Source organism: Notamacropus eugenii, chromosome 6 (assembly GCF_028372415.1).
Source record: "Notamacropus eugenii isolate mMacEug1 chromosome 6, mMacEug1.pri_v2, whole genome shotgun sequence".
In the NCBI taxonomy this organism is placed as follows: Eukaryota; Metazoa; Chordata; class Mammalia; order Diprotodontia; family Macropodidae; genus Notamacropus; species Notamacropus eugenii.
The window spans coordinates 211,800,608-211,825,157 of record NC_092877.1 but is presented as its reverse complement, the minus strand read 5'-3'; the positions used below and the strand labels follow the sequence as shown (position 1 = coordinate 211,825,157).

The 24,550-nt window shown below is 38.0% G+C and overlaps 1 protein-coding gene across 3 annotated transcripts in view; it reads left to right on the top strand.

Moving 5' to 3' along the window:
* The window catches only part of NAXD (NAD(P)HX dehydratase), a 66,627-nt gene that overhangs the window by 8,432 nt on the left and 33,645 nt on the right, over window positions 1-24,550 (top strand). For all 3 annotated transcript variants that reach the window (XM_072621974.1, XM_072621975.1, XM_072621973.1), the window contains 3 exons: window positions 3,862-4,006; window positions 7,724-7,769; window positions 10,716-10,804. In XM_072621974.1, coding sequence (XP_072478075.1) covers window positions 3,862-4,006; window positions 7,724-7,769; window positions 10,716-10,804 — 280 coding nt within the window. The remainder of the gene's footprint in view (window positions 1-3,861; window positions 4,007-7,723; window positions 7,770-10,715; window positions 10,805-24,550) is intronic.

Below are 24,550 nucleotides of genomic sequence, written 5' to 3'. Positions count from 1 at the left end.
ATATGCTTCGTTCTGGCAAAACAGCTGCTGCAGTTGGCCGTCATTACTGCATTAATGAGTCGATGGTAAGGCACATCAAGAAAAAAGAGAAGGAAATCCGTGAAGCCATTGCAGCAGCTGCACCAACAACTGCAAAGTATTTGCATAGACCTCGAGATCCAAATCTGTCTCGAGTAGAAAGTGCAACATTCTTTTGGGTGCTGGATTGTTATAAGAAAGGCATTCCAGTAGACTCTGGCATCATACGAGAAAAGGCTAAGTCCTTATATGATTTCCTAAAAGGAAAATGAAGGTGAAGGGTCTACTTCTACGGATTTTCAGGCCAGCAAAGGTTGGTTTGAAAATTTTAAAAAAAGGTTTAGCCTAAGCAGTGTAAAAATATTGGGAGAGGCAGCATCTGCCCATCAAGAGACAGCATCTGTCATTCAAGAGGGAGCTAGGGGGGGTTCCTGAAACCCCGAAGGAACTGATCGAAGAGAAAGGCAGCATTCAACTTCTTCCTTTCAAGTTAGAGTGCAGAGATGTACCACAGGTTAATGGTGAGTACAAGTAGGGAATTTCAAAGGTTATTTTTTAAATGTTTTTTTTTTGTTGTTGTTGTACATGCAGTATGTTCAGTATTCTCTTCCAATTTGTTTCATTTTAATTTTTTACATTCCATATATTTTTCCATGCAGTATTTTTACTTGATATTGACCTATACATATAGCACATGAACAAATAGCCCAAATTTTACAATTAACACCCCATTAAATAAGAAAAAAAATTCAGACCTGTTTACTGTTACCTAGGGAGAGCAAAAAATTTTACTCGAATTTTCCAGATCATGGGGACATTGTGCCCTAACCCCTCGTGATGTGGAAGGGATACCTGTATACACACACACACACAGTCATACTCACTCTCTCACACACTCTCATACACACACTCATGGTTTTTTTTTGATCCATGTATAAAGAACCAGTATGATATCAAACTCAAAAAGAAACAGATCCCTGTGGTCTGCATAGTGACTTAGAAAATATTTTAATTTACTTTGTTAAACATTTCCCGATTCATTTTAATTTGATTTGGGTCACTTAGTGAATTTTGCAGTGGCCTATAAAAAGCCTCATCTTTGATACTTCTAGTTTGGTGCATAAAATGCTGTTATTTGAAGGATGAGCTGAGATCTTAACCTTCCAACATCAGCTGTGTGGGGCATACTTTGGGCAAGTCACTTAACCTTTGAGTCTCAGACAATTCCTAAGACATATCCTACATTACTGAAGGATTACTATGTCTCTGCTTCTGTGATGCAGATACTTTGGTGAAACTGACAAAACTTTGATCCTTTACATGTTTACCTATGTAAATTGTAGCTTGTTGTTATAACACCATGATTGGAAATAGTTGATTTTTTTTGTGCTGTCCTTAAACAAAAGAAAACAGTTACGATTCTTTTAAGTAATGCAGTTGATTATACTTGGACCATTCTAGGTCATGAACCTGTTACTTTAAAATTTATCTTTACTATTACTTAGCTGGTCATCATGACATTTGATGTTAAAATGAGGACATGAAATTTTCTGTGAGATACCTGCAAAGATGTTTGTTGTAGTGGAATTAATTTTTTCTTAACAGTGCCTGCAGTGGTAGCTAAATCTAATTAATATAAGTTTTTCTTTCACATAGGGGAAAAAAAAATCTATTTAGAAAGTAGTAGTCTGTGAGATGCATTTTTTTTTTTTGTAGTTCTACTAGTGGAAAAATCAGGGAGCAGGGAAAGAAGGAAGAGCCCGAAAGATGTGTAAAGTTTAAATGAAGTGTGGGGAACTGAAAGATTTAGTCTTGGGTTCCAAGAAGTTAGATGGAGACTTTGATCACTTCAGGTCTCCTGTACTGCTTATGTGGCAGGTCTAGAAGTAAGGGGGAGTAGGCTGGGAATGTTTTTTTACTTAGTTCATTGGGTCCATCCATTTTAATGAAAGACTTATGGAGATGTATGGAGGTATTAGCCAGGTGTTTATTACTGGAGCAGTGTTGTTGACAACTGAAGATTTGTATAGTAATTATGTTTTGAGTCATTTTGTGAATATTGTGAGGGTGTGGGAAGGGAAAAAGGCGATAGTGTTGACCTGACATTTCCAGAGTGGGAAGAAGAGTTTATCTCTAGCCTAGGGAGAGGGAATGAGTGTGTTTTTTCATTCCTATAGAGAACTTAGTTGAGGAAATTCTCTTCACCAATAGAAGTTGGCACGTTGTTCTGGTACTTAGGCACATTATAAATGTTCATTGATTACTCTGTGCAATTGAAAATCTTGGAGAATTGCCTAGAGCTCTGAGAGGTTATGTGACTTGCCCTGGGCGACATAACTATTAATTAGTTCAGAGACAAGATTTGAACTTAGGTCTTCTGGCCTTTTAACTCTTTAACCACTATACCATGTCTGTCTCTTTCTTACACTTTTTATTCTAAATTAACTATGTTAAGTTTTTTTGAATCCATAAAGGTGTTCAGGATGATTATAACTAAATTAATGTTTTATCAACATTTTATGAAAATGTAGCTAAATCTCATTATGGTAACTATTCTCTCCATTCTATTATCTCTAGATTATAAAAATCAAGTGAGTAAGAAATAAACTTGGAAGAGGGTCTAAAAATATAAACCTTTTCTAGGAGAAAGTCTTTTGGCAGCTTTCTGCCTTCAGTTGAACTTGTGAAAGCTCCTTTTAATTTTCTCAGCAAAAGAGTTAATTGTAGTGGGTAGTGTTTTTGGCAGAAAGCTAAGAAAATGTGGCATATGTTTGTAAAATTCCTTTTTTTAGTTCCAATTTGTGATGTCTCTGTTTCCCAGCTGACACTTTGGACTCTGAACCTGTGGCCAAAGTCTTTTGGCTATGAAACTACAAAGGACTTTGAAATAGAAAATTTATCAAGCAGGACCAATTAAGAAAATTTCAGAAGTGTTAACTGATTTTAAATGCCACTTAAATTGGATTAAAATCAATTGAATGCTCTATATTTGGAACACCAGTTGTTCCCTACTACTTAGGATAATTAGTGCCCAAACAAGTTTTAGAAAGACACTTGGAAAAGCTTTTCAAAATGGGGTAAAAAGAACCTAACTTATCAGTAAAATATAGCAAATACATACTTGGTACTCTTATTTTAATTGGTTGGCATGCCTTTCAAAATGTTGAGTAAATAAGACATTTGTCATCCTCATGGTAATAATATCTAACATTTTGATCATGCTTACTATGGCCAAGCACCGTGCTGAACAGTTTACAATTGTTATTTCAATTCATCGTGACAACAGCTCTGGGAGGCAGGAGCTGGTATTATCCCCGTTTTACAGAGGAAACTGAAACAGGCTAAATGACTTGCCCAGAGTCACACAGCTGGTAAGCTTCTGAGACTGGATTTGAACTCAGGTCTTCTGTTTCCAAGTATTTATATTTTTAAGATGATTTCTTGGGAGTGGGGAAGGGAAGCATCAGATCTCTCTATTTTCTGGTATTTTTCAAATTATCATCCAAAATATCTGGTTGTTGAAAGTAAAGTTTTTGAAAGCTAAATGTATACATCAGTTTTACGTGAAAAATATTTGTTTGTATAAATATATCAGGATTCTTAGAAATTTTTTATGTTAAAAGTGTCAAGGCATGGCAATGTGACAGCAATATGTGAAAAACTTTTTTAAAAAAGAAAATACTAATAACCTAAAAGCTATTCAAGTTTTCAAGATAATCAACATTCTGACAGTTTTTGTTATTTATGGAGATTTTTCTTATATGTCTGTACATCCTCCACACTAAAATTAGAGATTATTTTTCTGTAATAATGATTCTATTTTTCTTTTTTTTATTCTTTTAGTGAGATCACTTTCATTACACAAAACGCACTCAACAAAGAATATGGAGAATATTTTTCAGCTGGTGAGAAATGTTATTCCCCCTTTAACTACTAAAAAGCGTAAAGGTCAAGACGGAAGAATAGGTATAGTTGGAGGCTGCCAAGAGTAAGTTGAAATGTTTTAAACATTTTATTTTAAATTACTTTCAGGGCCATATAGTAACTTTTTTTTTTTAGTCTCCAAAGATATCATTAAAATATTCAGTTATGGGGAGGTAGCTGTTGGTGTAGTAAATTACTGGGCTGGGGGGATCAGACCAGAATTTGTTGACCTGGTTTCCCTTTTGTTTTTAACTTTCTGTGTGATCTTGGGCAAGTCACTTTTTCTCGATGTGCTTCCATTTTCTTATCTGTAAGAAGGGGATTGGAATAAATCAGAAGTGGCAGACTCACAGCCACAAAACTCCCCAGTGTGGTCTGAACCAGATTAAAATGTTGCATGAGAAATATTTATCAAAGTTTTTTAAAAATACAGTACAACATAAGTGATGTTAATTTGTGGTTTTCTAAGTCAATGGGTGGTTCCCGGGGATCAGTTTCTATTTTTTAAGTTTGACACCACAGACCCCTCTAACCCTCAAATTGTATGATTCCCCTCCCCCGATAATCAATGATTAATTGAATTGGCAGAAAATACTCTTAAAGCCTTCAGTTTTTATATAAAAAATTGCTGTCAGCTCCACCATAGTGAATTGATGAATTTGCTAAGAGTCATATGTGGGAATGTGAACAGGTACTAGCTTTTGGGGGGCAGCCGAGTGGTGCAGTGGATAGAACTATGTGACCCTGGGCAAGTCGCTGTACCTCTCTTTGCCACTGGAGAAGGAAGTGGCAAACCATGCCAGTATCTTTGCCAAGAAAACCCCATGCACAGAGATCACAGGTTCACGAAGAGTCCAACGTGACTAAGTAACATTAACAACTGTTATCCTTTGGGTAAGATTCATGGGAGGAACTGAATTTATTTTTTTCTTTCCAAATGATCAGTGTTCATGAGACATGTATGAGTTAGTCTTGAAAATAGTACATCAGTTTTCATTGTCACCAAAAGATAACCAAAGAGTAACAAGAGACTATTAAATAGACTTGAAAATGATCTTTTCTCTCATGCTGCTGCTTTTTTTAAAAAATTACTTATTTTCAAACAAAAATCTCCTTTGTCTCTTATCTTTTCATTGCCACCTCTGTATTATTTAGAAAAGAAGAAAAACAGAAACCCCTGTTACAAATATGTATGGCTGAGCATAACAAATCCTCCCATTGACCATGTCCGAAGAAATCATCTTTCACATGGTACTGTGGGTGTCTATCACCTCTCTATCAGGATCTGGGTAACGTGTTTTTTCGCAAGTCCTCTGGAATTGTTGGTCTCTCTGTGGATCAAATTTCCTCACTTACTCAAAAATGTCTTTACAATAATTTTATTGTACAAATTGTTCTCCTGGTTTTGCTCACTTCCATCGGCATTAGTTTCTCTGATACCACGCCCTTCATCATTTCTTACAAGCTTCTGCATACGGACTATCAGTGCCCAACCTATGCTGGAGCATTCCAAGCCCACATGGGTCTGATCAGCCACCGTCAGACACCTTGAAACTTCCCTTTATCATGGTGATGTCACTTTGGTCCTCTTCGAGAACCAAGGAGAGCAACCCACAACTCACCAATTCCACTACACTTATATACTATTGTTTAACCATTCCTCAGTAGATGGGCACCCCTTCCCTTACCAAGTCTTTGCCATCCCCAAAACAGGTAGTATATGCTTATTCATGTGGGCTCTTTTTCTTCGATCTCTTTGGGTTATAGACCGAGTATTGGTATCACTGGATCAAAGGATATACACAACTTTAACAGCTTTTGGGGCATAGTTATAAGTGCTTTCCAGAATGATTGTACTAATTCACAAGTCTACCAATAGTGCATTAACGCACCTGTTTTCCCATACCTCTCTAGCATTTGTCATTTTCCTTTATTGTCAACTTTGCCAGTCCAGTGAGTGTGAGGTGGTACCTTAGAGTTGTTTTAATTTACATTTCTCTTATCAGTAGTGATTTAGAGCATTTTTTTCAGATGGTTATTGACAGCCTGGATTTTTAGCCCTGAAAGCTGTCTGTTCATATCCTATGACCATTTGTCAGTTGGGGAATGGTTCTAATTCTTAAAAATTTGAATAAGTTTTCCATATATCCCCAAAAAGAGGCCTCTCTTTTGCTCCTATTAGAGTATTCTCTCTACCTTTCAAATGCCACCTTTTTCTTAAAGAGGCCTTTTAAAAAAAATTAAATATTATATTTTCCAATTGACAAAAACAGATCTCTCCCTCCTGCTATCATCCCCACCATCAAAAAGGAACAAACAAAAAGCAAAATCTTTGTAACAAAAAAGGATAGTCAAGCAAGACAAATTTCTACGTGGAACCTATCTTTAAAAAAAATCTCATTATGTCCTTGTCTATCACTTGTGTGACAGGAGCATGCTTTATATGCCATTTGGTATCCTGGAATCTTGAGTTCATTTTTACAGTGCAGTTGTTATTGTATAAATTGTTCTTGTACTGGTTTCTTTGCATCAGTTGATGCAAGTCTTACAAGTTTTATTTAAACCATCAAAAGAACTACGTATCAATAGTTTTCTTAATAAGAAAGAAGGTAGTACAAATAATATTATTCATTGTTTATCCTGAATAAACTACATTCAGTTGTACGCACATGTTATTTGTCAACTTTGATCACTATTTTTATGAGTTTGGTAACTGAGACTTTTGGAAGCTCAACGTGTGTGTGTGTGTGTGTGTGTGTGTGTGTTACTAGGATAGTGGTGAGTACAATTGAATCTGAGGAAATATTGAACGAAAGATCACATAAAATCATTCTTAGTTTAAACCTAGTGTTATCGACACTTTAAAATGATACAATCAATTCTTTTATTGCGTTATTGAGAGGCTAATTGTGCAGTAGACAGGGAACCAGTCTCAGAGTCTAAAAGATCTGGGTTCTTCTTCACACGTATTTTAGTTTCTGAGACATGGGACAAATCACTTAATTTGACAATGTCCCAGGCACCTTTCTAAGACTATCTGTATATTATAGAGAAGTTGCTGCACTGCATTGGTAATGGGAATTTCTGTATTATGAGTTCCCTCAACTAACGAAATCACAGATCAAGGGGTTCACACCTTTTCCCTTCCCAAAATTTAATAAGTCATAATTTGCCCACTGTCTTAACACAGAATTTTCATATGCCATTGAATTTTCCAGTTGGGCAAAAGAACACAGCCATATGAATAGTTTTGACTGTTACCTTTAACCTCATGAGAACATTTTGATAACAATTGACGTTGTGTCATTTTTCAGGCATGTCTGATTCTTCTTGGTTTTCGTTCGAGATACTTGAGTAGTTTGCCATTTCCTTCTCCAGGATGAGGAGTCTTCCTGCCTCCAGGCCAGGCACTCCATCCACTGTCCCACCTGACTGCCTTAATTGGCATTTATATAATGATTTAAGATTTGAGAAGCACTTTATGCATATATCACGGGATCTATGCTGGTAGATATAGTATAATTTATGCAAATTTTAGGTAAACCAGTAGAATTAGTAAAAGCAAATCAAACTTGTTGTTCTCCTCTATTTGATATTAACAATTGTTTGTTATTATGTATAATATTTTTATGGATGAGCCTTAAGCAGTGGTTGTTGCTAATTTATTTAATTTTACATTTTTCATGATCTCCGTTTGATCACTGTCTAAATGAATTTTGGAGATTCCTGGGGAGTCTACAAGATTCCTGAGTTTAAACATTTAAATGTCTCTTTGTTTTAGGTACACAGGAGCACCATACTTTGCAGCAATTTCAGCCCTCAAAGTGGTATGTTTATTTAAATTTCTTAATTATATGTCTGTGTGTCTTATCCGAACCAAAACTTAAATGATACAATCTTAATAAAACATTTGTTTTTTAATGGAGTACTAAAAATTGTGTGATGTTTTGTTTTGATGTTTTCAACTGGTAGAATTACTTCTTAAATTTCTGGGACCTTTTTTTGTTTTATATCACCTTCATTTTCATATTTATCCTTCCCCTACTGTCAGAGTTATTACTTATAACAAAGAATTTTTTTTAAAAAGGAAGGGGTGTAACATGTATAATAAAGTTGACCACACTTAACTTATAGGTCTCCCTTCAGCCAACCACTTGATTCATTCCATATGTAATCTTATTATCCTAAGATGTAGAATAATCTAGGGGTATATTTTGATATTGTCTTATTAATAAACTTGCATCTTTTTCATTAAACTCTTTCCCTACTTCATTAAACATTATTTATTGAATAAACTAGAGAGACCTCTTTTTCTAATGGTAGTTATCCTTACTTCTCTACATAATAAATCTCTTAATCTTCTGTGATTTAAAAAATTAAAATGACTGAATATGTGTTATTTTAACTAATGAGTAATAAAAAGACAGAATTGCTTAGAGTATTTTGGTTGTGTGAAAGATTTCAGCCAGTCACCTCAAATCCTCACCATTTCAGGAGGTAACTTTTCTCCACTTTTGAAAATATTCAGCTCATTCACTATACACATTAGTTTCTCAAGAATCTTCTTTATTATTTCTTATTAATATGAGTTCATTTACTTCCTCTATTTAGCCATCACAGTAACAATCTCTCTAGATTGTGCTGTTAACTACTAATTTTGCACATAGATTTCTTTAAGTTTCTTCATAAAATAAGTTGTCATTTCTCACAAGAAGGAAGCATCTCCTCCCTTTTGTTCTGTCTTCTTCAGAATTTATTTCTAATTTTCATAGATTAAAAGCACTTTTCCTGGTGCCATCAGGAGAAGTTCCTTATAAAGTAATGATGGTTGCAACTATAATGAAAACGTGCCCTTTTCTCAACATTCCATTTGACTATTAAAGATACTGTAACAGTATTTGTAGCCTTTGTGGAAGACCCTGTTGCAGGAAGTGTTACATTTTTTTGAGTTATGAATCTTTTTACAGAATAATGTTTGTAGACACATAAACTATTTTTTAAAAAATAAACAGGATTGCAAAAGAAACCACTTATATTAAAAGATGGTCATCAAAATATAAAAAAATAAAGAACCAAATTCTCAGACTTCAGGTTAAGACCCTCTACCCTGGTGGAACAGATGTTAGAAGATAAGCAGTAACCAACGAATATGTCAACTGAGTCTCCCGGTGTATGCAGTCTTTCGTAATGATAACGTCACATCTCTACCAAGAAGGAAAAGGGAGGTGCATTTTCTTAAGCATTCTTCTTGGTCACTATAATTATACAGCACTCAGGCTTTTGTTGTTATCTTTCCCTTTCCATTTTTAGCATTTATATAGCCCTTTAAGTTTTGGATAGTACTTTAGAAATTATCTCATTTTATCCCTCCATTAACCCTGAGATACAGGTGCCATTATTATCCCCACTTTACAGATGAGAAAACTGAGGCAGACAGACTAAATGACTTGCTCGAGTTACAAAGCTAGTAAGTATTTGGGGCAGGATTTGAACTTAAGTCTTCCTGACTTCCGTATCCACTGTACTGCACAGCTACCTGTAGTCATTGTGTATAGTTTTCCTTGTTTTGGTTATTTCATTCTATCAGTTACTGTTAGTTTTCCTATGCATAATTTTTTGTTTCACAATAGTATTTCACTACATTCATATGCCATATGTTTTAGCCATTCCCCAATCAATGGGCATCTGCTGTTGTTTCAGAAAAGAGCTATTATGAATTTTTTGATCTATATGGGATCTTTCCTCCTTTCCTTGACTTCCTCCTTATTCAAAGAACAGTTTTATCTTTGAGTTAAAGGATATGGACATTTTTGTCAACTTTTAAAAAATATAATTCCAAATTGCTTTTTAAAATGGATCTCTTTACAACTTCACCACCAGTCTTTTAATGTGCCTTTCCTTCTGCAGTCCCTTCAGTACTATTTCCATTTTTTTCATCTTTGTTAATTTGCTGGATGTGAAGTGAAATCTCAGGGCTTGTTTTAATTTTCATTTCTCTTACCAGTTATTTTGAGCAACCTATCATATTAATATGAAAAATTTGTAATATTTTTCAGTTCTTTTGAGAACTGTTGGGCAAAATTCCATTTGTTGAGACTAGAATATTCCTTTAACTGAGCAATATTGGAAGATTAGTTTTGAATTTTATAAATAAGTGCCATAAATGAGGATATTTTGCTCATTTACAAACTCCTTCAGTTTCTAGTTTTTGTTTTTAGAGAAATTGTCTGGCATTTCTTCATGCATTTCAGCAATTCTGAGGGTACCATGTCACTGCCAAGTAAAACACAATGCAAACCCCAGTATATTCATGACCACAAACCTTCAGGGAAGACCATAAGCTAGTTTAAAAAATGAAAAGCATTTGAAATTGCATTTTTGGGACTAAAAACTGAGGAATTTGTTGTATAGCTCCCCTTATATGTTGTGTGTAGGTTTAATTTGATCTTTAATTTATAGACTCTTAGGTAGTAACACCCACCTTACATCCTTTTTTCTCTTAGGCTCTTTTCACTTGGATCATGCTTTATTTACATATTCTCTACCCCATAATTATATGTGTTAATTATGTATATCTCTATGCAAATTAAAATATTAATGAACAGCCAGAACCAATTTCTGATAAAAGGTTTTTTCTTCTATTATTTCATATAGTGACTCCTTGAATATTAACTGACTTGGTCTTAAGTGAGATGTTAATGATAACGAGTTTTGTTATTTAATAGTGAACCAGCTTACATTAAAGCTGTCGTCTTGTGCTAATTATTTCCTAGGGTGCCGATCTCTCCCATGTATTCTGTACCAAAGAAGCGGCCCCTGTGATTAAGTCATATAGTCCAGAGTTGATTGTTCACCCTGTTCTGTAAGTATATCTGTTTTGATTCGCTTAAGGAAACTCCCTTTGAGTTTTGGGAAATTTGATTTCCATGAATAAATTAATAAGCACTTACTGAGTGATTGCTGGCCATCGATCACTAGCAGTTGGGAAGATGTAAGAAAATAAGCATGTAGGGGCAGCTAAGTGGCGCCATGGATAGAGTGCCAGTCCTGAAGTCGGGAAGACTTATCTTCCTAAGTTCAAACCTGACCTTAGACACTTGTTAGCTGTGTGACTAGTCACTTCACCTTGTTTGCCTTAGTTTCCTCATCTATAAAATGAGCTGGAGATGGAAATGGCAAACCTCTCTAGTATCTATGTCAAGAAAACCCCATATGGGGTCATGAAGAGTTGGAAACACCTGAACAACAACAAAATAGACAACCAGAAAGGAAATAAAATGTTATTTTTGTCTTCAAAGAGCTTACCGTCTCAAAGAAACAAAATAACAGAGCTACCATTTAATAGTACTTTAAGGTTGCAAAGAACTGTACGTATGTTATTGATTTGATATAAATTGGATAGAGATAGCACATTTGATATAAATAACAAAATAGGTTGATAACCTGTAGTTAATATAGGATAAGTATAAGACAATATTCAGCATGTTGAACATGTAGTGACTGATACCACTACTTTGTGGCCTAAATACTACCTAGTTGTCATTGTAACTGCTTCCATATTTCTCACATTTAAACTCTCGGTGATTTACAGTGTCAGGAGGTTCTTAGTGGTCCTGGAAATCCAGAGCGCTGCGTTTCTGTAATCACTCTATAAAGGGAAAAGTCAGATAAGTTTATGAATACCTTTTCCATGCTTGTTCCCAGCTACTTCTGCCATCTCATCTGGAGATAAGTCCTGCCTATATCCCTCTGATTTCATGGACATGAGTCTTGACCTGAAACTTAGAGTATTAGAGAGTTGCCAAGGGCACTGTGATATTAAGTGACTTACTCAGGGCCCTCAGGGTTACGCAAACCATATATTTTTCTAAAACCAAGTCCAGCTCTCTCTGTCCACTTTGTCTTTTTCCCTCTCACGTAGCTTGGAAAGTGGAGAAAAAAGTAACAGAAAGGAAGGTGGAAGCTTCAGCTGTTAATATAAAAAAAATTAAAAGTCTTCAGGGCTAGTCAACACCCTGGAATGTTCACTACTGTAGAGCTTTGGAATAACTCAGTGTTTTACCATACATAGGCAGATGCTGATTATATGGTGGGGTGGGGTAGAACACCTGTAGCCACTACCCATGTACTCACCTTCCCTCTTGTGGAGACAGGTGTGTTTCACTTCAAAATAGACTCTAAGCTTCTGAGTGATTGGGTGTGTCACCTTTATCCTTGAATCCCCAAGACCTAGCATGATGCTTTGGACAGAGTAGGTGCCTAATAAATGTTGAATTCACATGAACATAAGAACATTCATAGAACAACAAAGCAGCATACTGACAGAATGCAAATTCTAGCTCTATTCTTGGCCATTGTAATTTTGTTTTGAATTCTAAAACAGGTAATGGTATCTTGTAATCATAACGATTTGAGATTGCCTGTTTTTAGAATGTAGAAAATGGAATCCCAGAAATAATGGCAGAGTTGGGCCATTCTCACATCAGGATGGCTCATTGGTCCTTTTTGCTCATACTGGAAATATAGCAACTGGTGCATAAATGAATGGTATCTAACTTTTGGTATCTACCCTGTGACTTAAAGAAATTGGGAACCAGGTGGCAGAGTATGCTGCTCTAACTTTTCTTTATCAGTTAGTTCTTCGACTTGTAATTTTTTCCTATGGACAAAATTAACTTGCTTTCCCTGATGCATTCCCTCATTACCGTGTCTGTATGTGGTAGACAACTTGTGATGAAGTGACATTTATTAACCATATATAATGAGAGGTAACCACCTCTATAGAAGGTTAAAGTGAGATTTAGGATGAGCGAGCTAGACACCTAAAAGGTTGTATTTGGTCGTAGAGTTAGAACTGTGTATGTAAGTGATACCTTTAAAAAAAAAAGATGCACAACATTTAGTTAAGGAAAAGATTTGTGGTGAAATGAAATCTATTTATATATAATTTATTTATTATGTATTATATATGTACAATTATATGTATAATATATGATGTATATCATGTATATATAATTTATATATAATATACCCTCCTCTGTGATTAAAAAATTAGAGATTTATTTGATGTATACACAGTATATGATGGGTACAGCTATATATGTATATGTGTATACACAATGTATGATGGGTGGCACAATGGATAGGATTGGAGTTGGGAGGATCTGAGTTCAAATCTGCCATCAGAATCTTACTAGTTGTATGACCCTTGGCAAATCATTTAAGCCCTATTTGCCTCAGTTTCCTCATCAGTAAAGTGACCTGGAGAAGGAAATGGCAAACCACTCCAGGGTCTTTGCCAAGAAGACCCCACATGGGGTCACGAAATCGGACAAGACTGAAACAGTTTAGCGACAACCACAGAATGGCCATTATGGGCCACTTTAACTCTCGAGCCCCATCTGTGCTTTGCATTGATGCACGATCAGTCATAATAAATCAATGCCTGCCAAACATGAAACAGTTATTATATGAGAAGGCAGAAGCAAGACTGATCTGAACATGCACTCAATAGAAGGCCAGAGCATTAATAATGAACTTCTAATAGTTCATCTATAAACATGGTCACACTCTCCTGTATAATCAGTGCACGTCAGTGGGAAGAGTGGGCATATAGAGAAATCTAGCAGTGAAACACGTGTAGGAAAGCCATGTGCCTGGGACTGCTTATGACTGGTAGGCCTTCATTTCCTTGATCTTTTTAGGACATTCTAGTCTGGCTCCATGTGTCATCTGCTTGGCAAAATGCTTTTTTTTTTTTGCTAGCTTTGCCCCTTCTAGTCTTGAAGCTTCTTTCCTGGGCAAAACTGTTTCTTTGCCAGTGAGCACTTTTTAGTATCCATCCGCCCTTGGCAAAAGAAAATGTTGTGTTCTTTGAGAAAAATATCTGTATAATTCAAAATGGCTATAAAACTTGTTTTCAAAGAAAATTTGTTATTTTTAAATCTTAATTGAATAGGCCCCCCCCCAAGAAAATATTTCCATATAACAAAGAGGATTATATGTGAAGTTCTAAATCTCCATTACCTATAGCTTGATTTTTAAAAAATGCATATAATAAATTCAACACGTTACTTTAAAAGTTGTTTTGCTTGTTTGTTTTGCCCCTGGAGCTTCCCTTCTGTGGATTTTTAAGGATACTTCCAAGATTCTCTTTTCTTTTTCTACTACTCTTCTTTCCCAAATCCCTTACTTCAGATAAAAATGGGGGAGGGACCCATAGCCTTTGAAACAAATAGGCATGGACAAGCAAAAAAAAATTCATACATTCTCTCCATCTAATATTCTGCGACTTAGAATCACCACCCAAGTCATAAAGTGGCTACCACGCTTCATCTTCTGTCCTTTCCAGTTGTGGTTGGTCATCATTAATATGAGATTTTAAGCCTTTCTACGGGGTTTTTATGTATAAATTGTTCTCCTGGTTTTATTCTCTTCACTCTGGAATAGTTTGTAAAAGTTTCCCAGGTTTCTCAGATAGTCACTTTTGTAATTTCTTATGGTGCGATAATATTCCATCATATTTGCACGCCTTAATTTGTTCATCTACTCCCCAAGACGTGAGTACCCTTTTAGTTTATAGTTCTTTGCTTCCACAAAAAAGCTGCTATAAATATTTTTGTCTTTTTTTTCTCTTTCTTTGATCTTTGGGCTACAGGCATAGTTCCAGATTGCTTTCCAGAATGGCTAAACCAGTTCGTAGCTCTACCATCTGTCTTCCTGCAATCCTTCCAACAATTGTCATTTTCTTTGTTTTAAATCATCTTTACCAATTTTATAAGAGGTAAAACCTCAAAGTTGTTTCAGCTTGCTGTTGATTGCTTAGATAGTTTCTTTTGAGAGCTGCCTGTTCGTATCCTTTGTTCATTTTTCTATGAGGGAATGGCTGTCATTCTTATATATTTAAATCAGTTCCTTATGTATCTTGGAAAGAGATCTTTATCAGAAAAACTTGATGGAAAGCCCTTTCTGCTTTCCTTCTCATTTAACAGCATCGAATTTGTGCAAAAATTTTTCACTTTTATTATTAAAAATTGACCATTTTATTTTCTGTGATCTCCTCTGTCCCTTAGCTGATCATAAACTCTTCTCCTATCCATAGTTATTAAAGGTATTATTTTCCCTTTCTCCTCTAATTTGTTTGTGATAGAACTTTTTATGTCTAGATTATGTATCCATTTGGAGCTTATTGTGGGATATGGTATGAGACCTTGATCTAAATTTATTTCTGCCCTTTCTTCTTTTCCTCTCTTTTTAAGCTATAGAGGGCAGCAGATGTCACAAGAAGCCCAGATAGCTTTCCTTCAGTAATCTTCTTTTAGTAAGTTCTTTCAGCTGACCTGGCTTTTCTTCATTACAGCAAAACAATGCCTTGTTTCCAATTATCTGCAGCATTCCTTGGTCAGTTGAGTGTTTCTTTTTACCCAATTCTTACACTCAGTTTCTTATCTTGTTTCCTTTCCTTCTTCATATGGTCATCTTGTAACACTCCTATAATTTCTTTTAAAAAATTCACTTTGTATTCATTTGTAAAAATAATTTTATTATCTTTTGTTTTTACATCACCTAGATTTTCCCCTGTATCCTTTCCCTTCTTCCCTGAGTCATCATAGTCAACAAAGAATATTTTTTTAAAGAGAAAAGAAAAAGAGGAAGAAGAGAAAATTAATCAGTAAAACCAGTTAATACATCAGAAATCTAAAAACATATGCAATATCCCAAATCTTTGGACTTCCACTCTCTGTAAAAGACCAGGAGAGCTGGGCGGGGGGTGAGGGTATGGGGGTGGGGGTGGAGAGAGATGGGGAGAAAATTGTGAATTCAAATTGTTGTGGAAGTGAATGTTGAGAACTGAAAATGAACAAATTTTAAAAAAATTTTTAAAAAGACAGGAAGTACCATCTCACGTGTTTTCTTTGGGGCCGTACTGCTTCTTTGTAATTTTGCATCATTCCCTTTCAGTTGTTTTATTGTTGATTCCATGGGAATCGTTTTCTTGGCTCTGCTTCCTTCATTCTGTCTCATTTCATGTATGTAAGTCTTTGTATGCTTTTCTGTTTTTGTCATATTTGTCATTTCTCACAGCGTAGTAATATTACCATTACAGTTATGTACTACAATCTGTTTTGTTGTTGAGTTGTTTCAGTTGTGTCCGACTCCTCATGATCCCATTTCAGGTTTTTTTGGCAAAGATACTGGAGTGGTTTTCCATTTCCTTTTTCAGTTCATTTTACAGTTGAAGAATTGAGGCAAACTAGGGTTAAGTGATTTGCCCAGGGTGACACAGCTAATAAGTGCCTGAGGCTGGATTTGAACTCATGAAGATAAGTCCTCCTGACTCCATACCGAATGCTCTATCCACTGTGTCACCTAACTGCCCCAGTTAGTTTTAGCCCTTTTCTTACTGGGTATCTATCTACTTTGTTTCCAGGTCTTTGTAACCACAAAAAGTGCTACTGTAAAAGATTTTGCTACATATAGGGACAATTTTTTTGAAAAAAATTATTGACTTCTATGGGATATACACCTAATAATCTCTGGGTTAAAGATGTGAATATTTTAGTCATTTTATTGGCATGATTCTAAATTGTTTTTTCACCATGGCTGTCCTCATTCACAGCTTTACCAACAGTGCCTAGCATGCCTGTTTTTCCATAGTCCCTTCAACATTAACTATTCTCTTATCTTTTGTCACCTTTGCTGTTTTGCTGGATGTGATGGGTTATTTCATTTTGATTTCTGTTATTAGTGATTTTGAACATTTTTCATATAATAGTTAATAGTGTCTATAGTTCTTTTTGAGAACTGTTTATTTATGTCCTTTAACTATTGGAGAATGGCTCTTGGTCTTATGTATTTCTATTACTTGATAGCTTGGATATCATACCTTTATCAAAAGTATTTGATTTAATGATTTTTTTCCCAATTGATGACTTCCCTTTTTACCATAGATGCATTAATTTTGTTTGCATAAATGCTTTAAGTTTCATTTGAATTATACTTAATTTTCTGTATGTTTTGGTTGCTAAATCCTTATCTGCAAAATTAGATACAAAGATCTTTTCCTTTTAAATTTAATATTTTGTTTGTCCCCAATGACATGTAAAAACAATTTTTAACATCCATATTTTTAAAACTTTGAGTTCCAAATTCTCTCTCTTCCTCCCTCCCTCCCACCACCTTGAGAAGGCAGTACATGAGAAGGTTATACATGTGTAGTCATGCAAAATATATCCATTACAGTCATGTTGTAAAAGAAAACATAGTCAAAAAAACTTAAGAAAAACAAAGTAAAAAAAAGTATGTTTCAATCTATATTCAGACACCATCAGTTCTTTCTCTGGGGACAGATAACATTTTTCATCCTAAGTCCTTCAGAGTTGTCTTGGATCATGTATTGCTGAGAACAGCTAAGCCATTCACAGTTGATCATCTTAAAATATTGCTGTTACTTTGTACACAGCACATTTCACTTTGCATTGGCTCATGCAAGTCTTTCCAGGTTTTTCTGAGAGCATCCTACTTACATTTCTTATAGTACAGTAGTACTGAATCATAATTACATACTACAACTTGCTCAACATTCTCCAATCGATGGGTATTCCCTCAATTTCCGATTCTTTGTCCCCAGAAAAGAGTTGCTATAAGTATTTGTACGTATAGGTCCTTTTCCTTTTGGTTTTTTATCTGTTTTGAGATACAGACCTAGCAGTGGTATTACTAGCCCTATGAGCGTAGTTCCAAAGTGCTCTACAGAATGGTTCAGGGGTTTTGTGCAGCTGTTTTCAGAGATACTTCTAGAGACCTATAAGTTTTCAGTTCTTCCACGATGGTATGAATTAAGAAAAGGTGTTTTTGATTCTCCTGACCTGTGTTCTGGTCTCTGACCACAAGCACTCTTTTCTGCCCTGGCACTCTGAGCAAGGTCTCCCCTCCACGGCTGCTGCAAGTTCTGCCATGCCAGTGCTTCTCCTTGCCCTGAGACTGCCACCCAAGACTGTGACCTGGATCTGAGTATCACCAAAGTAATAGCGTCCTTCCTCAGTGCTAGCAGAAATATCCCTGTAATTTCCTTCCGATCAGTTGTTCTACCCCCTCACTGCTTGTGGACTGAGAACTCCAGAAGCAGCTGCTGCCACTGCTGATTCAGTCCCTCCCAAGGCCTGCTCCTGGTATCCTGGGGCCAGGGCTGTGCTAGACTTTGCTTCACTCTCACCCAGGTGTGACAGACCTTTCCTTCTGACCTTCTAAGTTGTCTTTGGCATCTGTGAGCTGAGAGGTCTGGAAGCCACTGCAGCTGCAAATGATTCAGTTGCCCTGAGGCCTGCCCTGCGCTGGACTGCGTTCCTTTCTTACCCTGGTGCAAGACCTTTCCTGCAAACTTTCTAAGTTGTCTCAGGCTGGAAATATTTTTCACTCCATCTTTTTGTGGATTTTGCTGCTCTAGAATTTATTTAGTCATTTTTTAAAGGTATTTGGAGGAGTTTGGGGAGAACTCAGGCAAGTTCCTTCCTTTATGCCACCATCTTGGCTCCACTCTCCAACTTCTTCCTTTTCTTATCCTAGATGTATTATGTTTTTCCTGAAGCTTTTCAGTTTTGTGTAATCAAAATATCTATTTTTACCTTTCCTAATTGCCTAATTTTGCCTAAGAACACATTTTACCTACATTCTTATTTGCCTAAGAATGCATTTGATATACATAGCTGTAAAAGGTACATGATCTACTTATCTCTGATTTTTAGTGCTATGATCTGTAATACTAAGGTCTCATCTGTTTTGATGTGAAATATGGTATAAAATGTTGATCTGAGCCTCATCTCCCATGCCTCGAACACCTCCTCATAAGGAATGACCCATCACTCTTATAATGTGAAAATCAATAAATACAAGTCATTCTTATATAAATGTCCCAGAGTACCCAAGTAGTTATTTGATTTTTAATTTCTCCATTATAACCTTAACAACTCTGAAGTCATGTAAATTAGCTAATGGAGCATGATACTCAATTCAGTTCATACTTTGTTTTTAAATAGATCTTTTTTTTTCTTTTATTTATTTATTTAACTTTTAACATTCATTTTAACAAAATTTTGGGTTCCAAATTTCCTCGCCTTTTGTCCCCTCCCCCCACCCCAAAACACCGAGCATTTTAATTGCCGCTATCACCAATCTGCTCTCTCTTCTATCATCCCTCTCTGCCCTTGTCTCCATCCTCTCTTTTGTCCTGTAGGGCCAAATAACTTTCTATACCCTTTTACCTGTATTTCTTATCTCCTAGTGGCAAGAACAGTACTCGACAGTTGTTCCTAAAACTTTGAGTTCCAACTTCTTTACCTCCCTCCCTCCCCACCCCTTCCCTTTGGAAGGCAAGCAATTCAATATAGGCTAAATCTGTGTAGTTTTGCAAATGACTTCCATAATAGTCATGTTGTATAAGACTAACTATAGGGGGCGGAACCAAGATGGGGAAGTAGAAAGACGCACATACACATAGCTCCGAACCCACAAACCACAGAACGGCTAGAGGGTACCAAGCCAGGGCGAATTCTGCACCCAGAGACCACGGAGTATTGGAGCGAGGGAGATTTCTGCTCCGGAGAGACCTGCGGACCTCTCGCGGGGGGTCCTTTGCGCCGCGGACTGGGCGCCAGGACGGGGAGCGGAGTGCGGCCCTGCCGCGGCCGCGACACTGAGAGGAGGAGATCCGAGAGGGCTACGGGAACGGGATCTCCAGTGGCCACGCGGGTCCCCCCACCCACAGAGGGACCTGCAAACCTCTCGCAAAAGGTCCGTCGTGCTGCAGACGCGGAGCCCAGCCCAGACCTGTGAGAGGCACAGATCTGAGAGGGCTCTGGAGGCAGGATCTTCAGCGGCGGCACGGGCCCCCCCACCAACAGGTGACTGACGGGGGTGGGTGAGAGAGTCTCTTTGGCGGGTTGAGAGGGGAGTGGAGTGCCCCCATGGCTCGGGCCCCCCCGGGAGGTGGGGGCTGAGAGGCGGCTGCGGATGGGGGCTCCCCAAACGAGCAGGAGCCTGGATCCATTGTGGAAGGTCTGTGCATAAACCCCCAGAGGGAACTGTGCCTGAGAGGTGGCCCTGCCCCTGACCACCTGAACTTAATTCTCACACTGAATAGCAGCCCTGCCCCCGCCAAAAATCCTAAGGCGGGAAGCAGCATTTGAATCTCAGTCCCCAAACGCTGGCTGGGAGGACCAGGAGGCGAGGTGGGTGTGAGGAGAACATTCAGAGGTCAGGCCACTGGTTGGAGAAAATGCCAAGAAAAGGGAAAAGAAATAAAACTATTGAAGGGTACTTTATCGGAGAAAAGACACTTCCTCCCTTCCTTTCTGATGGGGAGGAACAATGCTTGCCATCAGGCAAAGACACAGAAATCGAGGATTCTGTGTCCCAGCCCACCCAATGGGCTCAGGCCATGGAAGAGCTCAAGAGGAATTTTGAAAATCAAGTTAGAGAGGTGGAGGAAAGACTGGGAAGGGAAATGAGAGGGATGAGGGAGAAGCATGAAAAGCAGATCAGCTCCCTGCTAAAGGAGAACCAAAACAATCTTGAAGAAATTGGCACCTTGAGAACTAGCCTAACTCAGCTGGCAAGGGAGGTGCAAGGGGCCAATGAGGAGAAGAATGCTTTCAAAAGCAGAATTAACCAAATGGAAAAGGAGATTCAAAAGCTCACTGAAGAAAATAGATCTTTCAAAACTGGAATGGTACGGATGGACGCTAAGGACTTTTCGAGAAATACAGATATCTCAGAACATACCGCGCAGATTCGAAAAATGGAAGATAATGTGAAATATCTTATTGGAAAAACAACTGACCTGGAAAATAGAATCAGGAGAGACAATGTAAAAATTCTGGGACTACCTGAAAACCATGATCAAAAGAAGAGCCTAGACATCATCTTCCATGAAATTATCAAGGAAAACTGCCCTGAGATTCTAGAACCAGAAGGCAAAATAAATATTCAAGGAATCCGAAGAACACCGCATGAAAGAGATCCAAAAAGAGAAACTCCTAGGAGCATTGTGGCCATATTCCAGAATTCCCAGGTGAAAGAGAAAATATTGCAAGCAGCTAGAAAGAAACAATTCAAGTATTGTGGAAATACAATCAGGATAGCACAAGATCTGGCACCCTCTACATTGAGGGATAGAAGGGAATGGAATAGGATATTCCAGAAGTCAAAGGAACTAGGACTGAAGCCAAGAATCACCTACCCAGCAAAACTGAGTATAATACTTCAGGAGAAAAAATGGTCTTTCAATGAAATAGAAGACTTTCAAATTTTCCTGATGAAAAGACCAGAGCTGGAAAGAAAATTTGACTTTCTAACACAAGAATGAAGAGAACCATGAAAAGGTGAACAGCAAAGAGAAGTCATAAGGGACTTACTAAAGTTGAACTGTTTACATTCCTACATGGAAAGACAATATTTATAACTCTTGAAACATTTCAGTATCTGGGCACTGGGTGGGAGTACACACACACACACATGCACACACGCACACATACATAGAGACAGAGTGCACAGAGTGAATTGAAGAGGATGGGATCATATATTAAAAAAAAAAAAGAAATCAAGCAGTGAGAGAGAAATTTTGGGAGGAGAAAGGGAGAAGTTATATGGGGCAAATTATCTCTCATAAAAGAGGCAAGCAAAAGACTTATTAGTGGTGGGATAAAGAGGGGAGGCAAGAGAAAAACATGAGGTCTACTCTCATCACATTCCACTAAAGGAAAGAATATAATGCACACTCATTTTGATAGGAAAACCTATCTCATAATACAGGAGAGTGGGGGACAGGGGCACAAGCAGGGTGGTGGGGAGGATGCAGGGGAGGGCATGGGGAGGAGAATGCAATACGAGGTCGACACTCATGGGGAGGGGAAGGACCATAAGAAAATAGAAGTAAAGGGGGACAGGATAGGATGGAGGGAGATATAGTTAGTCCTATACAACACAACTAGTATGGAAATCATTTGCAAAACTAAACAGATATGGCCTATATTGAATTGCCTGTCTTTCAAGGGGAAGGGGTGGAGAGGGAGGGAGCTAAGGAGGTTGGAACTCAAAGTGTTAGGACCAAATGTAATGTTCTTACCACTGGGTAACAAGAAATACAGGTTAAGGGGTCAAGAAAGCTATCTGGTCCTACAGGACAAAAGAGAAGACGGAGACAAGGGCAGGGAGGGAGGATAGAGGAGAGAGCAGATAGGTCACAGGGGCAATTAGAAAGCTCGGGTTTGGGGGGGGGAGGGGATAAAAGGGGAGAAAATTTGTAACCCAAAATTGTGTGAAAATAAATGTTAAAAATTAATTTAAAAAAAAGACTAACTATATTTCCCTCCATCCTATCCTGACCCCCATTACTTCTATTCTCTCTTTTGATCCTGTCCCTCCCCATGGGTGTCGACCTCATATTGCTCCCTCCTGCCACTGCCCTCCTTTCTATCATCCCTCCCACCCTGCTTATCCCCTTATCCCCCACTTTCCTGTATTGTAAGATAGGTTTTCATACCGAAATGAGTGTGCATTTTATTCCTTCTTTTAGTGGAATGTGATGAGAGTAAACTTCATGTTTTTCTCTCACCTCCCCTCTTTATTCCTCCACTAATAAGTCTTTTGCTTGCCTCTTTTATGAGAGATAATTTGCCCCATTCCATTTCTCCCTTTCTCCTCCCAATATATTTCTCTCTCACTGCTTGATTTCATTTTTTTAAGATATGATCCCATCCTCTTCAATTCATTCTGTGCACTGTCTCTATGTGTGTGTGCATGTGTGTGTGCATGTGTGTGTGTGTAATCCCACCCAGTACCCAGATACTGAAAAGTTTCAAGAGTTACAAATATTGTCTTTCCATGTAGGAATGTAAACAGTTCAACTTTAGTGAGTCCCTTATGACTTCTCTTTGCTGTTCACCTTTTCATGGTTCTCTTCATTCTTGTGTTTGAAAGTCAAATTTTCTTTTCAGCTCTGGTCTTTTCATCAAGAATGCTTGAAAGTCCTCTATTTCATTGAAAGACCAATTTCTCCCCTGAAGTATTATACTCAGTTTTGCTGAGTAGGTGATTCTTGGTTTTAGTCCTAGTTCCTTTGACTTCTGGAATATCCTATTCCATGCCCTTCGATCCCTTAATGTAGAAGCTGCTAGATCTTGTGTTATCCTGATTGTATTTCCACAATACTTGAATTGTTTCTTTCTAGCTGCTTGCAATATTTTCTCCTTGACCTGGGAACTCTGGAATTTGGCCACAATGTTCCTAGGAGTTTCTCTTTTTGGATCTCTTTCATGCGGTGTTCTGTGGATTCCTTGAATATTTATTTTGCCCTCTGGTTCTAGAATATCAGGGCAGTTTTCCTTGATAATTTCATGAAAGATAATGTCTATGTTCTTTTTTTGGTCATGGCTTTCAGGTAGGCCCATAATATTTAAATTGTCTCTCCTGGATCTATTTTCCAGGTCAGTTGTTTTTCCAATGAGATATTTCACATTATCTTCCATTTTTTCATTCTTTTGGTTTTGTTTTGTGATGTTTTGGTTTCTCATAAAGTCATTGCCCTCCATCTGTTCCATTCTCATTTTCAAAGAACTATTTTCTTCAGTGAGCTTTTGAACCTCCTTTTCCATTTGGCTAATTTTGCTTTTTAAAGCCTTCTTCTCCTCATTGGCTTTTTGAACCTTTTTTGCCAGTTGAGTTAACCTATTTTTCGAGGTGTTATTTTCTTCAGCATTTTTTTGGGTCTCCTTTAGCAGGGAGCTGACCTGCTGTTCATGCTTTACCTGCATGTCTCTCATTTCTCTTCCCAGCTTTTCCTCCACCTCTCTAACTTGATTTTCAAAATCCTTTTTAAGCTCTTCCATGGCCTGAGCCCATTGAGTGGGCTGGGATACAGAAGCCTTGACTTCTGTGTCTTTCCCTGATGGTAAGCATTGTTCTTTCTCATCAGAAAGGAAGGGAGGAAATGCCTGTTCACCAAGAAAGTAACCTTCTATAGTCTTATTTCTTTTCCCTTTTCTGGGCATTTTCCCAGCCAGTGACTTGAATTCTGAGTGTCCTGTCCATACCCCCCGCGCCTCCGGATCCTCCCAGCCAGCGCTTGGGGTCTGAGATTCAAATGCTGCTTCTCAGCCTCAGGGCTTTGGGTGGGGGCAGGGCTGCTATTCAGTGTGAGATCAAGTTCAGGTGCTCAGGTGGGGTCAGGGCCGCCTCATGGGTTCAGTTCCCTCAGAGGGTTTATGCAGAGACCTTCAACAATGGATCCGGGCTCTTGCCTGCTTGGGGAGCCCCGGTCAGTTCCCGCCTCCACTGCTGCCTCCTGACGGGGCCTGAGTTATGGGGGCACCCCACTCCCCTCTCGACCCGCCAAAGAGACCCTCTCATCGACCCCCGTCACCCGTGCAGCCACTGGAGATTCCGTCCCTGAAGCCTGCTTGGATCCGCTCCTTTCTGCGCTGCGCCACGGCAGGGCTGGGCTCTGCTCCGCGTCCACAGTGTGACGGACCTTTTGCGAGAGGTTTGCAGGGCTCTCTGGAACAGAAATCTCATCCGCTCCGCTGTTCTGTGGCTTCTGCTGCGCCAGAATTCG